Source organism: Heptranchias perlo, chromosome 3 (assembly GCF_035084215.1).
Source record: "Heptranchias perlo isolate sHepPer1 chromosome 3, sHepPer1.hap1, whole genome shotgun sequence".
Taxonomy (NCBI): domain Eukaryota; kingdom Metazoa; phylum Chordata; class Chondrichthyes; order Hexanchiformes; family Hexanchidae; genus Heptranchias; species Heptranchias perlo.
Genome location: NC_090327.1, coordinates 135,451,976 through 135,472,009, shown reverse-complemented (window position 1 = coordinate 135,472,009; position 20,034 = coordinate 135,451,976). Strand labels below are relative to the sequence as shown.

The window sequence follows — 20,034 nt, the reverse complement described above, 5'->3', positions numbered from 1 at the left end:
CACTCGAAATCTATTTTAACTCATTAAGTAAAAGTTAGGTTTTCACTTCTCACCCTCTATAGGTTATTATTCGTGTAGTAATAATCTTGTATTTAAACTCGAGAATACTATGCTCTTTATTATATCTTCAGCTGTATTATGTCATCTCTGCCACCTCTGCACATTACTGTAGAAAAAGAACAAAAATACTAGGGGGAGTTTGAGCTTTTGAGCAGGACACCGGTGGGACGCACAGGAATGGCAGTGAGAGGCTGGGTCCATTTTAATGCCCGGGCCTCATCAACATCTTGCTGGCCAACTGCCTGCCCAAAACGGGCATCCAGAGGTAGCTCGCCGGCTTTGGGCCTACAAAGATCGGGCAGGTGGTACGTTGTGAGGGACGGGTTTGGGAGGGCTTCGCGGATGGAAAGGGGATGGGGGGGGGTGAGGGGCAAGAGCATGGGGCGGTAACGCCCCAAGAATTCTTCTTCGGGCCCCAACAAAGATAAGTTTTACACTTACCTGACAGGGCCTCTGCTGGGAGTTCACCAGGTTTTACTGAGCAGGGCACCTGGGTTCAATAGGCAGTTAAAATAGCATCGGGGTCCTATGTAAGTGATAGGACACGGATTTGCGTATATTTAAGAGGCTCCCGCTGGAGTCAGGCGATTGCCTCACCCGCCCAAGGAAACTACGGCGTTAAAATATCCTCGAGGTGGGAAACGTGCATTAAGGACACCGCTTGGATTTTAACTCCAAGAGTCAACTCCTGAGTTTCTCCTGACCTTTCTCCCCTTTTCTCCCTCCCATCCTACAGGTGCTGACTCATGTTGGGCTATTGTCCCACAGGCTCTAATAGCGTCCTGCTATCTCACCCAAGTGCCCACTCTTTATCCGTAAGCATGGACAGGGAGTGTTGGTGGGCTGTTCAACTGCAGATAGCATCATAGCCAATTCCTATTATGTCTTCACTCAACATACTCAATAGAGACTTTCCAACAGGGGTCACTGGATAGTGATTACGAGCAGGGATCTTGGCAGATTTTGACCACTTGGGGGTGCTGATGCCAATTGTAGTGGCTGAAAATGTTTTTATGCACATAAAGGATAATAAATAAGGAAAGATTTATTTACAACAATAATTTATTCAAGGTTTTTTGATAGTTGCTTAATTGCAGAAGGTTTGTTAATCAGAATCACCTGATGGAATTGCTGCCTTTTACCTCATTGCCAGCTATGAACTTACAACCAAGGTGAAATATCCACCCACTTCTCTGATTAATATTTAAAATATTTATTTGTGTCACAGACATTTTGCCATCTTTGCTGAAAAGAAAATGGAAGGATTTGCTCAGACAGCGCTTGATCAGAAACGCCTCATTACTTGCAGGCTGGAACTGGTAAGAATGTTGGCAGAATGAGTGGAGTAAAGGCTGGGGATTAGCTCAAAGCTGCTCCCACTCCGCCTCCGGAAGTCAGACAGAAACCCGTTTAGGTGCGTTAACGGGGTTTCTGCCGCACTCCTGCCAAAGTTACAGCGGGAGCAACTCCGAGGAGAATCCAGGCCTCTATTTCAGTGTGCGTAGACTGTTTAAACGTCATGATGTCGGTTATAATCATTAGCAAATGGCAACTGCTAAAAGATAATTAAATACAATGAGTTCCTATCTCATTGTTCTAGTCTGTTTAAAGTAACTTACTGTACAAGGTTTACCGTCAGACAAAGACAAAGGCGGAGATTTTAACTGTTGGGTGGCTGGCCGACGGAAAGTTCCGGCTGCCCGTCCGCGCTGGGGAGAGCAGAGGCCGCAGCCATTTCGAGGCCCGGCCCTCATTTATACAGAGCCAGCGAGCTGCGGCCGCCAGACGAGCGTCCCAATGCAGCTCGCCGGAATTCAGGCCGGCGTAGTGTCGGGCGGCCCGGCCGGCAGCACGGTAAGTCCTGGGGGAGGGGGTTTGCGATCGCGGTGGGGGGCGAGGGGGTGAGGGAGGTAGATTCCAGGGGCGGCAGCGGCCAGATTATTTTTGTAGGGCCCGAAGGAGAAACTCAAATGATCCAGGTCAGTAACTTTATTTTCTTGTTTAATTCTTGATCTAAGAATTGATTTACGATTAGTAAAAATACATTATTGCCGATGTTAATACCACACAACGGACTTGTATTTATGATTTGAAGGTAATGGTGGGAGGGGGTTCAAATAATGTGAGTTCATTTTCCAAGTTGGACATTTTAACTCAAATTAATATCACTGTTCAAATTCAGAGTTAACCAATAAAGGACCAATAATATAAACAATATAGGAGCACGCCTGTTCCTCCTGACTCCACAAAAATAGTTTAAAACTTACTTTTTTGGTGCTTGCACCACCAGTGAAACTGGTTGGAACGTGCATGGCTCAGGCTCCTCTCAGTTCTGTCCTAAAATGCCGATCGGGGTCCTTTGTATGTTAGGGTTGCCAACTCTGGTTCGACGTATTCCTGGAGGTTTCATCACATGACCTCCCACCTCCAAGCAGCCCGCCCTCACACTCGAGCTATTGGTCAGCTGACACGTCCATCCTCGCGGCGCTCTGCCTTCCCACACCGATTGGCAAGCGAATCGACTCGTCGTTACCCCGATTGGATGAATCTTGACCGTCAGCCCAACAGGTCCTTTTTCCCATATCTAATATTTTTATAACTAATAAACAAAAATGTTCAAAGAAAATTAAAAAACACACAATTCTTTTAGTGCCCCTATGATTTTCTCCCGAGTTGCTTAATTCCTGGAGACTCCAGGACAATCCTGGAGGGTTGGCAACCCTATTTGTATCTCGTAGGACCTGGACTTGGCTATTAAAGGGGCCTACTGCCAGAAGCAGGCAGGCCCTTCAGCTGCTCAGCGGTAGGCCCTTTTAATAATGGCGACAGCCGGAGTGTCAGCGTTATTGGAGCGGCAAGTCTACCGACCCCAATTTGAGGGTGTTGCAGACATGTTAAAACTGACTTGGCCAAGTTAAAATTGTCTCCAAAGGAAGGAAGTCAAATTACCTGACTAACAAAAAGTGAAGGATATGTACAGTAGGTTCCAAAGTATCATGACCTTCCCTCCATCATAAGGTCAGAAATGGGGATGTTCGCTGATGACTGCACAGTGTTCAGTTCCATTCGCAACCCCTCAGATAATGAAGCAGTCCGAGCCTGCATGCAGCAAGACCTGGACAACATCCAGGCTTGGGCTCATAAGTGGCAAGTAACATTCGCGCCAGATAAGTGCCAGGCAATGACCATCTCCAACAAGAGAAAGTCTAACCACCTCCCCTTGACATTCAACGGCATTACCATCGCCGAATCCCCCACCATCAACATCCTGGGGGTCACCATTGACCAGAAACTGAACTGGACCAGCCATATAAATACTGTGGCTACGAGAGCAGGTCAGAGGCTGGGTGTTCTGCGGCGAGTGACTCACCTCCTGACTCCCCAAAGCCTTTCCACCATCTACAAGGCACAAGTCAGGAGTGTGATGGAATACTCTCCACTTGCCTGGATGAGTGCAGCTCCAACAACACTCAAGAAGCTCGACACCATCCAAGATAAAGCAGCCCGCTTGATTGGCACCCCATCCACCACCCTAAACATTCACTCCCTTCACCACCGGCGCACTGTGGCTGCAGTGTGTACCATCCAAAGGATGCACTGCAGCAACTCGCCAAGGCTTCTTCGACAGCACCTCCCAAACCCGCGATCTCTACCACCTAGAAGGACAAGAGCAGCAGGTACATGGGAACAACACCACCTGCACATTCCCCTCCAAGTCACACACCATCCCAACTTGGAAATATATCGCCGTTCCTTCATCGTTGCTGGGTCAAAATCCTGGAACTCCCTTCCTAACAGCACTGTGGGAGAACCTTCACCACACGGACTGCAGCGGTTCAAGAAGGCGGCTCACCACCACCTTCTCGAGGGCAATTAGGGATGGGCAATAAATGCTGGCCTCGCCAGCGACGCCCACATCCCGTGAATGAATAAAAAAAAAGACTAACCATTATCGATATACTTTAATTAAATATACAGTACATTTCTCTTTATATTATATAAAAATAGAAAATGCTGGAGAAGCTCAGCAAGTCAGGCAGCATCTGTGGAGAAAGGTCAAAGACCTTTCATTAGAATTGGAAGATGTTAAAGAGTTAAAGTTTTTAAGCAAGTACAAAGCTAGGGAAAGGGGGGAGGGAGGAGGAGGGGAAGAAAGAACAAAAGGGAAGGGACAGGGTGGAGGGCACGAGTGATTAAACAACAAAAGGGATGATGGTGCAAGGCAAGGAGGGTGGTGATGGGACAGGTTAAGAAACAAAAGATTGGTCAGGAGTAGCTGTAAATGGCAGCAGCAGAACCATTACCAGCACCTGCTGACCGAAAAAATGGGAGCAGTGGTTCTGATCTGAAGTTATTGAAATCAATGTTGAAGGTCGTAAATTGAAAGATGAGGTGCTGTTCCTCAAGCTTCTGTTGAGGTTCACTGGAACAGTGTGAGAGGCCGAGGACAGAGAGGTCAAAGTGGGAGTGGGACGGAGAATTAAAACGGCAAGTGACCGGCAGGTCAGGGTCACGCTTGCGGACAGAGTGGAGGTGTTCAGCAAAGTGATCACCCGATCTGCGTTTGGTCTCCCCAGTGTAGAGGAGACTGCATTGTGAGCAGTGAACACAGTAAATTGCTCATTGTTCTAATGAAGCTCAATGGAAGCTCGGGGAACAGCACCTCATCTTTCGATCAGGCACTTTACAACCTTCCAGCTCAACACTGATTTCAATAACTTCAGATCAGAACCACTGCTCCCATTTTTTCGGACAGCAGGTGCTGGTGATGGTTCTGCTGTTGCCATTTACAGCTCCTCTAGACCCATCTTTTGTTTCTTAACCTGTCCTATGACCACCCTCCTTGCCTTGCACCATCATCCCTTTTGTCATTTAATCACTCTTGCCCTCTACCCTATCTCAGACCTTCCTTTTTGTTCTTTCCTCCCATCCCTCTCCCCGCTTTCCCCGGCTCTGTACTTGCTCAGGAATTTTAACTCTTTAACATCTTCCAGTTCTGACGAAAGGTCTTCGACCTGAAACGTTAACTCTGTTTCTTTCTCTACAGATGCTGCCTGACTTGCTGAGCTTCTCCAGCATTTTCTGTTCTTATTTCAGATCTCCAGCATCCGCGGTGTTTTGCTTTCTCTTTATATTGTTGGTCTCAAACAAGGAAATAAAGTTACTGATCTGGAGTATTTAAGTTGCTCCTTTCTCATTGCATTTGGTATTATGGCTGGTCCTTTTTTTGTACACAGTAGCTTAAAGAGATGGTTTCAGGATTGAATGAAGTATTGACAGTGTAAATTCTAACAGCAGTAATTTTCCACAGTTGTCACAACATGAGCCTGAAAATTACTCTGATGTTCATGCATCTAAAATAAATGGGTTTAATGCCTCTGTTATAATAATGAATGGAGGAATTTGATATGAGCACATTAAGTATTCATATGATAACAATAATTTCCAGGTGATAGTAAATTTTTCATATGACCAAAGTAGGGCTAAAAAAATTCACCAGTCAAAACATTTTTTCATTTCCAATTGAAGAACTCAAAAAAAAATCACAATAAGACACCAGACTAGATCTGAAGCCTCTCAACATGTTATCCGTGGTGAGTATGTGTCATATTTCTTGGCCTGCACACGTTTTTAAGTAACAGTTGTATCCCTGGATAACAAAGAATAAAATGCTGAAGTTTAATGGAAACTATGAAGTTCTCCATCTGTCTATTTTTCCATCTGTCCCTATCCATTCGCATTTAACTCCAGTCATATGGGATTCATTCCAGGACGTTCAGTCACCCTTGTAATTTTTCCTTTTTTAGAGGGGAAGGATGGATTTTGTGCTAAGTAAAGTGATAATGTCACTACTGTGGAGTGGAACGGTTTTCCAGTTTTGTCATTCAGTATCAACATCAAACACAGTCAGATGCAGCTTGAGACACCCTTTACTCTGTCACAACAGAGCGCTAACCTCAAAAAAAGCACCTCCTGCCAAACCAATCTAAATTTTCCAATTCCCACACTAACCATCCTTTTGGTCTGCTTTAATGAAGAGCGCCAATTTGTGCCAAAATATGGGCTCTTTGCTCCTATGGGCTGGTGCCCACTAGGAATTGGGATAAGACTGTCCAAACTCACTCTACGCAGGAACCTTACAATCAGCCAAAAGAGGAGACTTTCATCCCATTAATCTGGACTGGATCCCAGGTTCATTCAATTGCTGAGTTATCTAATTTAAGCCAGGGTAGTGGTGGGGCACTACATTAGGCCTCAGTGCCGCTGGACTATGGAAGCGAAAAAAAAATCAGGGTTCCTTCTCCAGATTGCTGGAGTGTGTGCGTGTGTGCATGTGTGCGTGTGTGCGCATGCATTAATGAGGGCAATTCATGCTTCGCCTGCTGACAGAAAACTGGAAAAAACAAAAAAAAAATGCTATTTGAAAAACTGTCGGGTACATTTTCCGCTGTTATCGTCTAAGTCGTTTTCTGTATTCTAGAACTTAATGTCCAACAAAGCCATGATAATGGTTCAGGAAACGAAGAAAATGTCAGTGAATGAGAGGTTGCATGAAATTCAGAGCTGCATCCAAAAGTTGCGATTCCTTGTTGATGAGGTATAGTATAGTAAAGAACAGAAATAAGTATTTAATTACAATCAAATATTAGTTTTTCAATCTGTTTGTTGAACCTAATGACATGGCAATAAACTGACCTGCTTTAACATTCATATTGTTTGTTTTTTCCTTACCCCTAGAAGACGAATCTCAATTTATCACTTGAATGTGGGTCAAGAAGGTCATAACATAGAATAATAAATGCTTTGGAGTGAGTCATAAGCCTGGAGTTCAGTCAAAGGACTTTGGTGACAATGCAAACCACTTGGATGAGATGCTAGCTGTTTATAAATGTCAGCAGAAGCCCAAGGTTGAATAAGAACAGTTGTCACTCTCCCTAGTGTCTGTTTCTTGTTTTAACAATGCATACTGAAGTTATTTTTACACTAAGGTTTTTACAGTATTGGATTTGATAGGTTGGAGAGCTGTAGACTGACGCATTAGTACTCTAATACAGTATTGTGGTCACGGATGTCCATGTGCAAATTTAAGGGACTTCAATAATTCAAGTTTCAGAACACTGACATTTCTTTAACTTGTTTAACATTTCCGTCACATTAAAAATGTAACACAATGACAGGTAAACCCGGACAATCACCTTATATAGCGCTGTAGCTGTAAAATAATAGATAATTCAGAAGAGAGTGTAACCATGTTGTACTTACCATCTTGGCTTAGTTGGTAGCACTTTCGCCTCTGAGTCAGAAGGTTGTGGAATCAAGGTTCGTTACAGGCCTTAATGTATGTTACACTTCAGTGCAGTACTGAGGGAGTGCTGCACTATTGGAGGTACTGATTTTCAGATGAGATGATAAACCAAGGTCACGTCTCCTTGCTCTGGTACTTCTCCTGGATGTAAAAGATTCCAAGGGACTTATTGAAGAAGAGCAAGGAGTCCTGGTGTCCTGGCCAACACTTCTTCAACCAACACCATAAAAAACAGACTAGCTGATCAATCATGTCATTTGCTGTTTGTGGGATCTTGCTGTGCACTAATTGGCTGCCAGTTTTGCCTGCAAAACAATGGTTGCACTTAAAAAGAAAATGTCATGGACGTGATGTGCTTTGGGATGGCCTGAGGACTTAGTAAGCCACTAAATAAATACAAGTTACTTCTTTTTTCAATAAATATATAAAAACATTTTTGATTGATGAATTCTGCTGAGGATAATTGCATCTCATTCGTCCAATTTCCAATTTTTCCGGAAAAGATATTATATTTGTAATTGTGACTGTCTGATTATCAGTAAATTGTGATACCTGTTTGAACGAAAATCAAAATATCACATTGTTGATTGGATCAGTGGCGTAACTTATTATTATGCCATGCCATATACTGGGAGATCCAGGACTGCCTCTCATCAGTGAGTTGTAAATCTTAGATCATCAGACATAGAACTATGCTGCTTTGAGTGGTATCAATAATCAAGGAACTGTCCTGCTTTGAAGGTCGACTTCAGTACTCCCTTATTGCTGGCAGCGTACTGGTGTTGGTGAAGGCCATCAAATTATCCATAGCAACTCATTCAGCCTTTCACCCAGACTCCATGGTGTGTAGCCCAAAAGGCAATGAAAAAGAAAATTTGGAGCTAAAAATATACCAAAAGATCAAAACACAAATTGTATCATTTCTATTTGTTAAAAGAAATTTGCAGGCTTTAAAATCAAAGCAGAGAAATTTAAAAATCGGACTAGTGATTTGCGTTATTTTTATATTTTCAGCCGCAACATACTATCCCAGATGTGTTCATCTGGATGCTCAGCGGCAACAAGAGAATTGCATATGTACGGATTCCAGCTAAAGACATCCTGTATTCGGAGAAAGAGGACGAGAAAGGAAAGGACTGTGGGAAAATTAAGTCACTATTTCTTAAAGTATACAATTTTTTTTGCGCTATGGAAATGTCTCAAACCTCGTATTCCTTCTTGAAAGAAAAAGAAGGCGAGGTTCAGTTTATTCCTTTGGTGCCGTTGTGCTGTGCATGGTTTCTCCTCCCCAGGGCGGGCAGGCGGGCGGCCCTGCTTCTAAGTCACCCGCACTCTCCCAATTTTGTGAATGGTCATTTAATTTGGAAGCTGGCAGCCTTGCATGCTAACGTTTTGTCCCCCCATGTTGGAAGGTGTCTGACCTCCACCCAGAAAATACTGCGGCAATCCAAGCTGGACTTGGGAACGTAGGAACAGGAATAGGCCATTCAGCCCTTCGAGCCTGTTCCACCATTCAATGAGATCATGGTTGATCTGTACCTCAGCTCCATTTACCACCTTTGCTCCATATCCCTTGATATCCTTACCTAACAAAAATCTATCGATCTCAGTCTTGAAAGTTTCAATTGACCCAGCATCCACAGCCTTTTGGGGAAGAGAATTTCAGATTTCCACTACCCTTTGTGTAGAACTTGCTTTGTTGGGGGGAATTGAAGGCATTCACCCACGTCCTGCTACACCATTAGTACCAATCCTCTGCACCAATTTCTCTGGTCTCTCTGAGTTGTATTGTATTCTAGGCCCATGCCCACTTAGAACTGCATTAAATGTGCCCAAAATCACTTTAATTTAAGACCCTACAAGTCAGCAGAAAAAAGATAATTCCACAACATTAGTCTGGAGCTGGATTCCAACACAAGACCCAAGCATGTTAATGGAGCAATGTACTGACTTCCCCACTCAAACCTCAGGGTATTAAGTTTTGTGGTTGGTGATGACTCACAATATGTTGTGATATAGTTTGAATAAAGATAATGGCCCAGAAATTGCTTAAAAAAGAACGATGAGCTTAACAGCGCTCACCGTTGTTAGTGGCCAAATCGAGGAGCAAGTTCCGACGTTTGCACATGCGTAGTTAAACCCGGAAATCCGCAACTTGCTCTGGTTCGCCGGTAATATGATTTTAAATTAAAGGGATATCACCGACTGGAATCAGTGGAATCAACGGACCAGCGCCAACTTGCTCTTCTGCCCAAGCTGGAAAGTAACTAACATCGCCACAAAACGGGTACACGTAAAAATACCAGGTCTAAACTAAATTTTAACAGCGCTGTAAGTCTTAATGACTGCCAAACAACTAAAAATTAACTTTTAAAAATGTGGATTCTCATTACTCCTTATTTTAATAGTTTTAAAAAAAATCAAAAAATCTAAAAGAATTTTGTTTTTACTCTCCCCTTCTGTCTCTTTTATTTAATTCGATTATTTCTTACCCACTGTTTCCTTCACTGTCTATAATTGTTTTTACAAATGATTTCAATGCTGCAGCTTGCAGAAACTGTGTGCAGCGGGGCAAAAATGATTGGGTGAGCTTCTCCCATGGGTCCTAGCTTCCCCGGAGCTAACGCTGGGCTCTTCTATATTTCCTATTAGAGCAAGTGCCCGCAGTAAGTTAGTGGCTTGGTATAAATCCATGGGGGCGGGTGAGCAGTGTTGGTTCGTCACTGGGACCAATTTCTGGGCCTATAAAAATGGCTGTCACTCTGGCATCACTGTTGTTACTATGTAATTTGTTTTCTTAAGTGTCACCTTATATATGTGCGTTCTTTAAGCTGCCCGGGAAGCGTATTATGGGATGGACCGTACAAGCAAAAGTGGATATTTACCTATGGCTGGGTTCAACCAGACATGCGGACACTGTTTTGGAAAACTTACCAGTTGGATTTGAGCCAGAAATTGCAACAACAAGCAGTGGGCATCAGATTTCTCCACCTCTCAGTATTCTTTATGAAGGTGGGTGCGACAGATCCACAATCCATCCCGTTTCAATTCATAAGAAATTCTATCTCTTTATATTAACTTTTAGCTAGAACAGTGCCGAGAGATTTTTAAAATGGACGTCGGCCGGTGGTCCCCTAGAGGGAGCTATTAGGCCTGGTTTGCACCAGGGACCGCTAATTCCCTGAGTGTAGAGCAAAGCAAAAAGGGGCATAGATCTGTTATGCCACGTCTCCACCCCTTTGGGTTGCCTGGGGACTTTAGAGCTTCTCTTTGGTGGGAGGGGGTGTGGTGAGTGCTTATACTTACAAAGGCGCAAGCATTGAAATAATATAGAAATAATGTGTGAATCAATGCACAGTGCCTCCTACCTCATTTCCCTTTAACATCCAGTGAGTCTCCAAGATGAGCTTCATCTCATCAAATTATCCCTATACCGTATCAGTATTTTGCACGCACTGCACATCAAATGTGTGTGGTGTAATAGACCAGAGGTGGTCTGTTGACATTTCCCATCTTCCTATTTCTGTGTAGTCTTCTCCTCATTGTTTCCCTGAAGTCCATTCCCCAATGTTTTTCTATAGACTTGCTGCCTAATGTTTCCCGAAAGCCTGCTTCCAAATTCCCCAACTTCTAGGGAACTTGCTCTCAACTTTTCCTCTGCAGGTCTTCCCCAGATATGGTTCTTAGCATTTGCCAAGTACAAAACTGGATAGGGGCCGGCTTGAGTCAAGGCGGAGGTGAGTTCATGGCTTGAGATCTGAGATTTGCTTTTCTGATGCTGAAAATTCATTAAACGCCTCTATAACCAATACTTTCATGATATAAAACAAGTGCATACATGTGACTTTTGTTTCAAAATCCAGAGTTTTGAGTTCAGTTTACATTTTAGAAATTTCCAGAATGCCTCCCCAAAACCCGGAATTGGTGCCAACCCTATCTCTAGTACCCCGATGTCTGTGCACCTGCTGACTGATGTTTCTATCATATTTGATAGTCAGTGCCTCACTAAAATTATTGCTTTGGGATCTTTCTGCTTAAGGAAATGAAAATATCCTGATACCAAAGCAACTCCCTTAAGCGGACTTTACTCTAGGAATCAACAGTAGGAATCAACAAGAAAGATTGTGTGAGGGAGTGAGAAGAGAGAGGTTGAAGGCTAGAAATGGGCAATGGATCACCTATCAGACAACAAGCTATTTCTCTTCAGGACTGTGAGCGAGGTGTTACTAAAGCCTCCTCATATACAGGATCAACACTCAAGAGTTGTTGAGGGGGTAAAAAGGTTTGACACAAAAGAAAAAAAAATCGAGCCTCTTGAAGGTAGCTTTAGCAATAGAAGAGATACAATGGTTACTTCCATTTGAAGTCAGTGGAGATAATGAGGCAAAGAATGTTGATAGGTTGAAGAAAGGAAACCAAATTGAGAATGCTGGAATTTATAGTGAACCACACAACATTGTCTGTGTGTCAGAGTTGTGGTACAAATCAGAGTTGGGGGCTATAACGAACAGAATGCAAGAGATAGACACAATTAATTTTTACTAGTCAATCTCCCGCGACATTGCAAACATGGGGGTTAATTTCGACCTTGTGCGATAGTGTGAAACGGGCGATAGTGAATCAGCATTCTATTGATGTCAATGGAAATGAAAATCGGGAGAGATGTAAAACTGGGTGCCGATTCGCCCAGGGAGCCGAGACACCTGTAGTCTTCAGATGAAGCAGGGTCGGAGGACAGGGGATAATTGGCCCAGGGCCTGTAGAGGTAATTCAGTCCCCAATTTAAAGCCCTTATTTTTATATAATATTTTGCTTTGATATTATTTGTAACTAAAAAGCAAAACTGACAGCAATTTTGGAAACGGAGAAGTAGAGTGGATTGGAGCATAGGGACTTCTCTGCAGCGCTGCCTGAGGAGTTGGGAGGCACAAAACTGAGGCACTACAGCACCACCACTCATGGGAGGGTATAATTACACTGTGACAAATTGACCCAGGCAGGTTCCATATAAATATGGGCATAAGAATATGTAATAGAAAAAGTTGACATAGAAGTGCGACAAATGTGACACAGCAAGGTTTTTAGGCAGGAAATATGGGCTGATGTAAGATTTTTGATAGATTATAACTTGATACTTAAATCAACAATTTAATGTGCTCCGTGACATATTCTTGTTCCAATAAATAACAACATTTTAGTCGACGAAGGGAGCTGCTGTTGACCAAACTTCAATGTTGTGCTTTTGCTGGGGATCGGTGAAGTCTTAAATCGTTTACTGCCAGGTCTGAGCTAGACTTAAAGGGGACGGCTCCCGAGGGCCTTTAAGTATGTAGAAGCTGGAACATGTCCTATTTGATTGGACCAGCTCTCCCACACAGTTAATGAACTGGAGTTTTTTCTGACAGCCCCTTTCTGATATCAGAAGCAAGTGTTAGAAATGTGTACCCTCTATCCACAACAGACAAATATTTCAACACTTGTAGCATGGGACAATAGCTCATCTATAAGGATGGAAACCAGACAAGATTATGTCTGACACATGGGAACTTGCTTCCATTGTGACCTGTGTTTTCATTTTTAAAAAAATGTAGAAAGTTGCAAGCAAAATGTTTGCCGCTTATGAAAACTACTTTGAGAGAGCAACTTTCCACGATGATTTGAGTTAAAAGGACTTAATATGGGAGCATTTATGGCATGAGCTCCTTTAACTAAAAAAAATGAGAGGGGATGATTGCATGAGATGATTTTCTACGAGGCTTTCTATGAACCCATTTCTTTAACCAGCTACGATCAGTAATGCCAACAACTGATTATTAACTAATAAAGTGCTGTGTTTCTAATCATTGTCTCTACATCTTTAACAGTTGTGTTTTGAACTTCTTGTTTTTGAACAGACCACCACATGTTTCAGCTAAGATGCCACATGTACCAGGCCAGAGGTCTTCTGGCTGCTGATAGCAGTGGTCTTTCAGATCCTTTCGCTAAAGTGACATTCATTTCACATTGTCAGACTACTAAGGTAAATAATGATACGTTAATAATATGTTAGGAATTGTAACCATTGCAGTCATAGATAAAGCTTTCTGATGCACCCCACTGTCTGATCATAATATGCAGCGCACCTGGTTCCCTCGGTTGTAAGCAACCCATTTCCTAACATGCTTTTGGAGTGGCTCCTGAATGTAGTGTTATGGGGCAGTTTATTGTTCATACAAAGATCTGAATAGCAAGTATTAGCACACTATATGATAAATAGGAGTGATAACATCACACAAATATACAGTAGCGCCATTAAAATTATTGATTGAAGTATAACCTTGGGAAAACTAATTGTTGCTGTTTATTTTTTATGGTACCAATCCATAATTTTTGACAACATCAGAGGGACAGATGTTCTTTTCATGATTTTAGGTTGTGTTTTATAACCCCGATATTAGTCAACACTGCAGCGTTCCTTTTCTGAGACCTCCTAATCAATATTAATAACTCAACATTAATAAAATGGTGATTTGCGTGAACTGTGACTGACCTTTTAACAATTCTGCCAGTGAATGGATGAATAATGTAATCTGTTAGCACTGATAACAGCAGGAACAATCATGGTGTAAGTTTACATGTTATTATTTTGCAGTCGTTGATTGTATTTTTGTTTAATTATATATAATCTGTGCTGATAGAATCTGTGCCTGTAGAGCAGAATCCTGGGCAATAGTGTGAAGCTGGTGACTCCGGGCCTCCTCACTGTTTTGGATGCTTCTGTGTGAGAGGCAAAGGCGGAGCAGGCTGTTTAACTCGGACTGTGAGCACAGGACTAGAGGACACAGGCTTAAAATTAAAAAAAAACTCTTGGTACAATAAAAATCGGAGAAATTCTTTTCCTGACAGAGGGACAGAGATTTTACACAGATTCCCAGGGGAAATGGTTATTGCCGTGTAGATTAATTGCTTGAGATAAACAGAACTGGATAAATATCTCATTCGGAATGAGGATTGAAAGTCCCAGGTTAAGATGATCAAATACTCCATGGTCTTGTGCCACTGAAACCATGGGAATGCAATCTGTGGAAAGCTACGGGCGATGCTTGACGATTGGAGGTTGAGTGTCGGTAAATACTGTGGAGTTTTGCTCAACTGTATTTTGTAGTCAGTGAAACTTCTGTGGAACTTTCTCTCAAGTGGTTAAGTAGGCAGGGTAGAAATCATGATAGGATGGACTGTGCATTGTTTTGGTCAAATGGATGCTCGCGGTTCTGCATGCCCCATACTGAGTGCAAACTCTCTCCCCGTAGGGACGAACCCTACTTGCCTAAATTCACAGTTTGGGTGCAGATAGGTAGAGCCAAGATTTGGGAACTCTGAAATGTGCACTGGGATATTGCTGGAGTTTAACTACCTAAAGCAACACAGTTTACCAGCATAAAGCATGAGTAGGCTTCCAATTTTTTTTTATTCGTTCATGGGATGTGGGCGTCGCTGGCGAGGCCGGCATTTATTGCCCATCCCTAATTGCCCTTGAGAAGGTGGTGGTGAGCCACCTTCTTGAACCGCTGCAGTCCGTGTGGTGAAGGTTCTCCCACAGTGCTGTTAGGAAGGGAGTTCCAGGATTTTGACCCAGTGACGATGAAGGAATGGCGATATATTTCCAAGTCGGGATGGTGTGTGACTTGGAGGGGAACGTGCAGGTGGTGTTGTTCCCATGTGCCTGCTGCTCTTGTCCTTCTAGGTGGTAGAGGTCGTGGGTTTAGGGAGTGCTGTCGAAGAAGCACTACAAGTAAAGGGAATTAGGGGTTACGGGGAGCGGGCAGGAAATTGGACATGAATTTAGATTTGAGGTTAGGATCAGATCAGCCATGATCTTATTTAATGGTGGAGCAGGCTCGAGGGGCTGATTGGCCTACTCCTGCTCCTATTTCTTATGTTCTTATGTAAGCCTTGGCGAGTTGCTGCAGTGCGTCCTGTGGATGGTACACACTGCAGCCACAGTGCGCCGGTGGTGAAGGGAGTGAATGTTTAGGGTGGTGGATGGGGTGCCAATCAAGTGGGCTGCTTTGTTCTGGATGGTGTCGAGCTTCTTGAGTGTTGTTGGAGCTGCACTCATCCAGGCAAGTGGAGAGTATTCCATCACACTCCTGACTTGTGCCTTGTAGATGGTAGAAAGGCTTTGGTGAGTCAGGAGGTGAGTCACTCATTGCAGAATACCCAGCCTCTGACCTGCTCTTTTAGCTACAGTATTTATGTGGCTGGTCCAGTTAAGTTTCTGGTCAATGGTGAGCCCCAGGATGTTGATGGTGGGGGATTCAGCAATGGTAATGCCGTTGAAATGTCAAGGGGAGGTGGTTAGACTCTCTCTCTTGTTGGAGATGGTCATTGCCTTGCACTTGTCTGGCACGAATGTTACTTGCCACTTACTAGCCCAAGCACGGACTGCTTCATTATCTGAGGGGTTGCGAACGGAACTGAACACTATGCAATCATCTGAAGTCTGAGTTTGCTCATCAGCTGCACAATTTGCATCTGCCTTCAATATGGTGAAAGGGCCTACATAGGAAAACTTACATTGTGCTAACCACCTTGATATTCTCAATGTCCAAATCCACTATTGTGTACCAAGCTTGCAGATCACACAATGCTTAATCCAGGTCCTTGTATCACAAGATTACAAGATAATTGCAGATGAAGAAGGTTGTTTTGGTCCACCTTAACTCACCTATCGAAGGCACCCTATAGTCCTCTCCATTGTTTCTTGAATGATTCAAGGATTTTTACCTTGGCTACTTTATGCAGAAGTCCAATCCAAGAGTTCATCACTCTCTGCATGAAGAAGAATTTCCTGGTATAAATCCTAAAATTACAGTTTACGAGTTTGAACTGCTATCCCCATGTTCTCCTCCCACAATTTACAGTAATTTAAAGTAACATTCCAGATTTACCTTTTTAATTCCCTTGACTATCTTTAAAACCTCTTTAAGGTTAACTCTCAGATGTTTCCTTTCCAAGTTGAAATACTCAAATTTCTCCCATCTTTCCTCATAATACATGAGGGATGAGCCTTGTGGCTCTTCCCTGCATTGTCTCCAGTGTTTGGATGTCTCCCTTGTTTTTTGATGACCAGAACTGGAGGCAGTATTCAAGGTATGGACTGACCAGAGTACTATACAGTTTTATTTATAGAATCATAGAAATTTACGGCACAGAAGGAGGCCATTTGGCCCATCGTGTCTGTGCCGGCCGAAAAAGAGCTACCCAGCCTAATCTCACTTTCCAGCTCTTGGTCCGAACCCTGTAGGTTACGGCACTTCAAGTACATATCCAAGTACTTTTCAAACCCTTTCAGGCAGTGAGTTATTTTATATTTTACTGTTTTTGCTATGGACCTAAGAAAGATAGATCAGAGTATTTTCTAAATGGTAAGAAGCTAAGAATTGTGGAGGAGCAGAGAGATTTAGGGGTCCAAGTACAGAAATCACTAAAAGCTAGTGGACAAAAAATAATTTAAAAGACTAAAGGGATGTGAGCCTTTATTTCAAATGGATTGGAATACAAAGGGGCGGAAGTTATGTTACAGCTATACAGAGCCCTGGTTAGACCTCATCTGGAGACTGTGTTCAGTTCTGGGCACCGCACCTCAGGAAGGAGATATTGACCTTGGAGGGTGTGCAGCACAGATTCACCAGAATGGTACCTGGGTTAAAAGGGTTAAATTACAAGGATAGGTTGCATAAACTAGGCTTGTAATCCCTTGAATATAGAAGATTAAGGGGTGATCTAATTAAGATATTTAAGTTGATTAAAGGATTTGATAGGGTAGATAGAGAGAAACTTTCCTCTGGTGGGGGAATCCAGAACAATTAGAGCTAGGCTGATCAGGGGTGATGTCAGGAAACACTTCTTCACACAAAGGGTAGTGGAAATCTGGAACTCTCTCCCTCAAAAAGCTGTTGAGGCTGGGGGTCAATTGAAAATTTCAAAACTGAGATTGATAGATTTTTGTTAGGCAAGGGTATTAAGGGTTACAGAACCAAGAAGTTAAGTACAGATCAGCCATGATCTAATTGAATGGCGGAACAGGCTCGGGGGGCTGAATGGCCTACTCCTGTCCTATGTAGTTCAACATTCTGTTGGCTTTGTTGATTGCTGCCCTGCACACGTAGCAATCCGAGGACATGCACATGAGCCAAGACTGTTCATCAACCAAGAGGGATATCACTCCATCAATGCTCAGCTGGTTTGCGACCACCAGTGGAGGTTTCTGCAGGTTTGTGCCAGATTCCCCAGCAGTTGCCATGATTCCTTCATTTTGCGCGAATCCAACATCCCGGCCCTCTTCCATGCACAAGACAGACTTAAGGGCTGGGTCCTTGGAGACCAGGGATACCTCCTACAGACATGGCTCATGACACCTGGGAGGAACCCCACCAGCGAGGCACAGCAGTGGTTCATTGACAGTCACATCACCACCAGGTCTGTCATTGAACAAGTCATAGGAATGCTGAAGATGTGCTTCAGGTGCATGGAATCGATCTGGGGGATCCCTTCAGTACTCACCAGCGAGGGTGTGTAGAATAATAGTCGTTGCATCCTGCATAACATCGCTCAACAGAGAGGGTTACAGGTGGAGGAGCTCCCTTGCACTCATGAAGCATCCACACCTACCATCAACATTGAAGAAGATGATGAGGAGGGGGAGGAGGAGGAGGAGGAGGATGGGCAACCCATTGGCAGAGCAGTGGCACACCTGGCTGCTCGTGATGCCAGGGAGCCATTCATATTTCAAGGGATTCTCATGAGGAGATCTGCAAAGTGAAGATCGTGAAGTACTCAGGCCACCTCCACCACCAACACCAGCCCCACAACCCCCACCCTCTCCACTTGCACAAAACAGTCCTACAACCACACATACACCCATTGTAAACGTGCCCAATGGGTGGCTTCAAATCTCTCCGTGCATGATGAAGCACATGGAAGGGCACTTTCACAATAGGGACTCAGGAATGGACAAGACGTGGCAGTGATGGTGAGAATTATAACATTTAATGTGCAGGTAAGAAAAAACAAATGTAAATGAGAAACATGATGTTTAGTCAGACACCCTTGTATATACCCCTGGTGATCACAAAACCTTCACCTTCCTCTTCCTACTGCTTCTACGTGGTGCATCCCCTGTGGCTGCAGCAGAGGTAGTGGCAGGTTGCTCAGGTCCCTGCCTTGTCTGCTTAAATGCTTTCGGTCTACGCCCTCTGGGTTTTGAAGCCCATGAGGGCCCCGCCAAAGACTGCTCCACCTGCACCTGTGCAGGGGCAGACTCAGCCACCGGGAGAGGAGGCAGTATTATGGGTACTGGTTGAGAGAGGGGCAATGGGTGAGACGTGGAAGAACTTTGAGTGGAGTTCCCACTTCCATGTCCCCTTTCGCCATCATCCCTCTCCTGGGCCAGGCCCACATCACTTCCACCATAACAGTTTGGAGGATATGTGTGATGCCTTGTAAGGCCAGGCTCATGCATCTGTCTGCCTTTTTAAGGCGGCAGAACGTTGTTCACCCTGAGTCCGCACGGCCGTTGTCAGGGCCTGAATGGACTCATTTGTGAGCCGTGCTTGAAGTGCCATGGAGGCTAGCCTTCCCTCCATCGCAGACAATCCCGCACTTACCTGCGCCACCAGTCCATGAATGCAGGAGGTGGACTCTTCCATCCTCTCCGCTATTGTGAAGAGTGTGCATGGCAAAGGTACATCTGTACCTCTTTCATTCTCCTTTTCAAGGATGGCCCCCGGGGTTCAGCATCTGTGCCCAGCTGAGCAGAGCCTGGAGAGGAGTGCACTCCCCAATGCAGACTCTCCACCGCTGCCCCTGCCACCAGTGTCTGCTCGTGCTCACTTGTGAGTGTTGTTGATTCACCAGGTGACAACCCAACTAACTCTCTAATAGGACCCACCGAGGTGTGAGTATCTGCGCTGGGACCTGGCTCAGTATAATGTGACAGTGCACCCTCAGAGGCAGGGAGCTCCTCTGAGGAATCGCCCTCATCCATGTTCTCACTCCTTGAAGGCCCTGGAAGAGCACATACAGCAATATTAAGAATCATCGCAGAAGTGATGTTGCGATGAGCATCCTGAGGTGTGCAACAGGTCAATCACTGATAACATCATTTCATGACATGTGTGAGGGATGTTAAAGTTCTATCACCAGATGTTTGTGGGATGCCCCGATGGCCAGACATTCCTGCATCCAGCGTAGTTCCAAGGCCTCCTCCTCAGCCTCTGTCAGGGTCACTATTTGAGGTGGCCCCCCCTCCAGTCCTACTCCTCTCCCCCGCATTTTGCGCTCTCTTCTCCTACAAGTGGAGAAAGAACAGACGTGTGAGTGAGTGAGGGTGACGGGGTCACCAGATGGATGCGTTGCTTTGGGTGAGGCTGCCCAAGAAAGTGATGGATCAGAGGGTGAATATCAGACAGATTCATGACATTGCATCAGGATTGGGGTGAGAGGGAGTGGTGAGTTCACAAATCTGGAGGTGAGGAAGTGCACAGAAAGTGAAGGTAAGTTGTTAATGAGACTTAAGTGGGAGTGAGGAGTGATGTGGTGGAGTAGGCTTGGCAGGACAGAATGTGAGGGGGTGATGTACACCACAGAATGTAGGTGAATCAGTAATTGTACTCACTTTTCCTGAC

The 20,034-nt window shown here is 44.2% G+C and overlaps 1 protein-coding gene across 1 annotated transcript in view; it reads left to right on the top strand.

The window, feature by feature from the left end:
• Positions 1-20,034, top strand: part of fer1l6 (fer-1 like family member 6) — a 133,989-nt gene that overhangs the window by 44,748 nt on the left and 69,207 nt on the right. Inside the window, exons 15-19 of the mRNA XM_067977315.1 lie at positions 1,289-1,379; positions 6,542-6,658; positions 8,381-8,533; positions 10,198-10,378; positions 13,261-13,385. Of these exons, the coding sequence (XP_067833416.1) occupies positions 1,289-1,379; positions 6,542-6,658; positions 8,381-8,533; positions 10,198-10,378; positions 13,261-13,385 (667 nt within the window). The remainder of the gene's footprint in view (positions 1-1,288; positions 1,380-6,541; positions 6,659-8,380; positions 8,534-10,197; positions 10,379-13,260; positions 13,386-20,034) is intronic.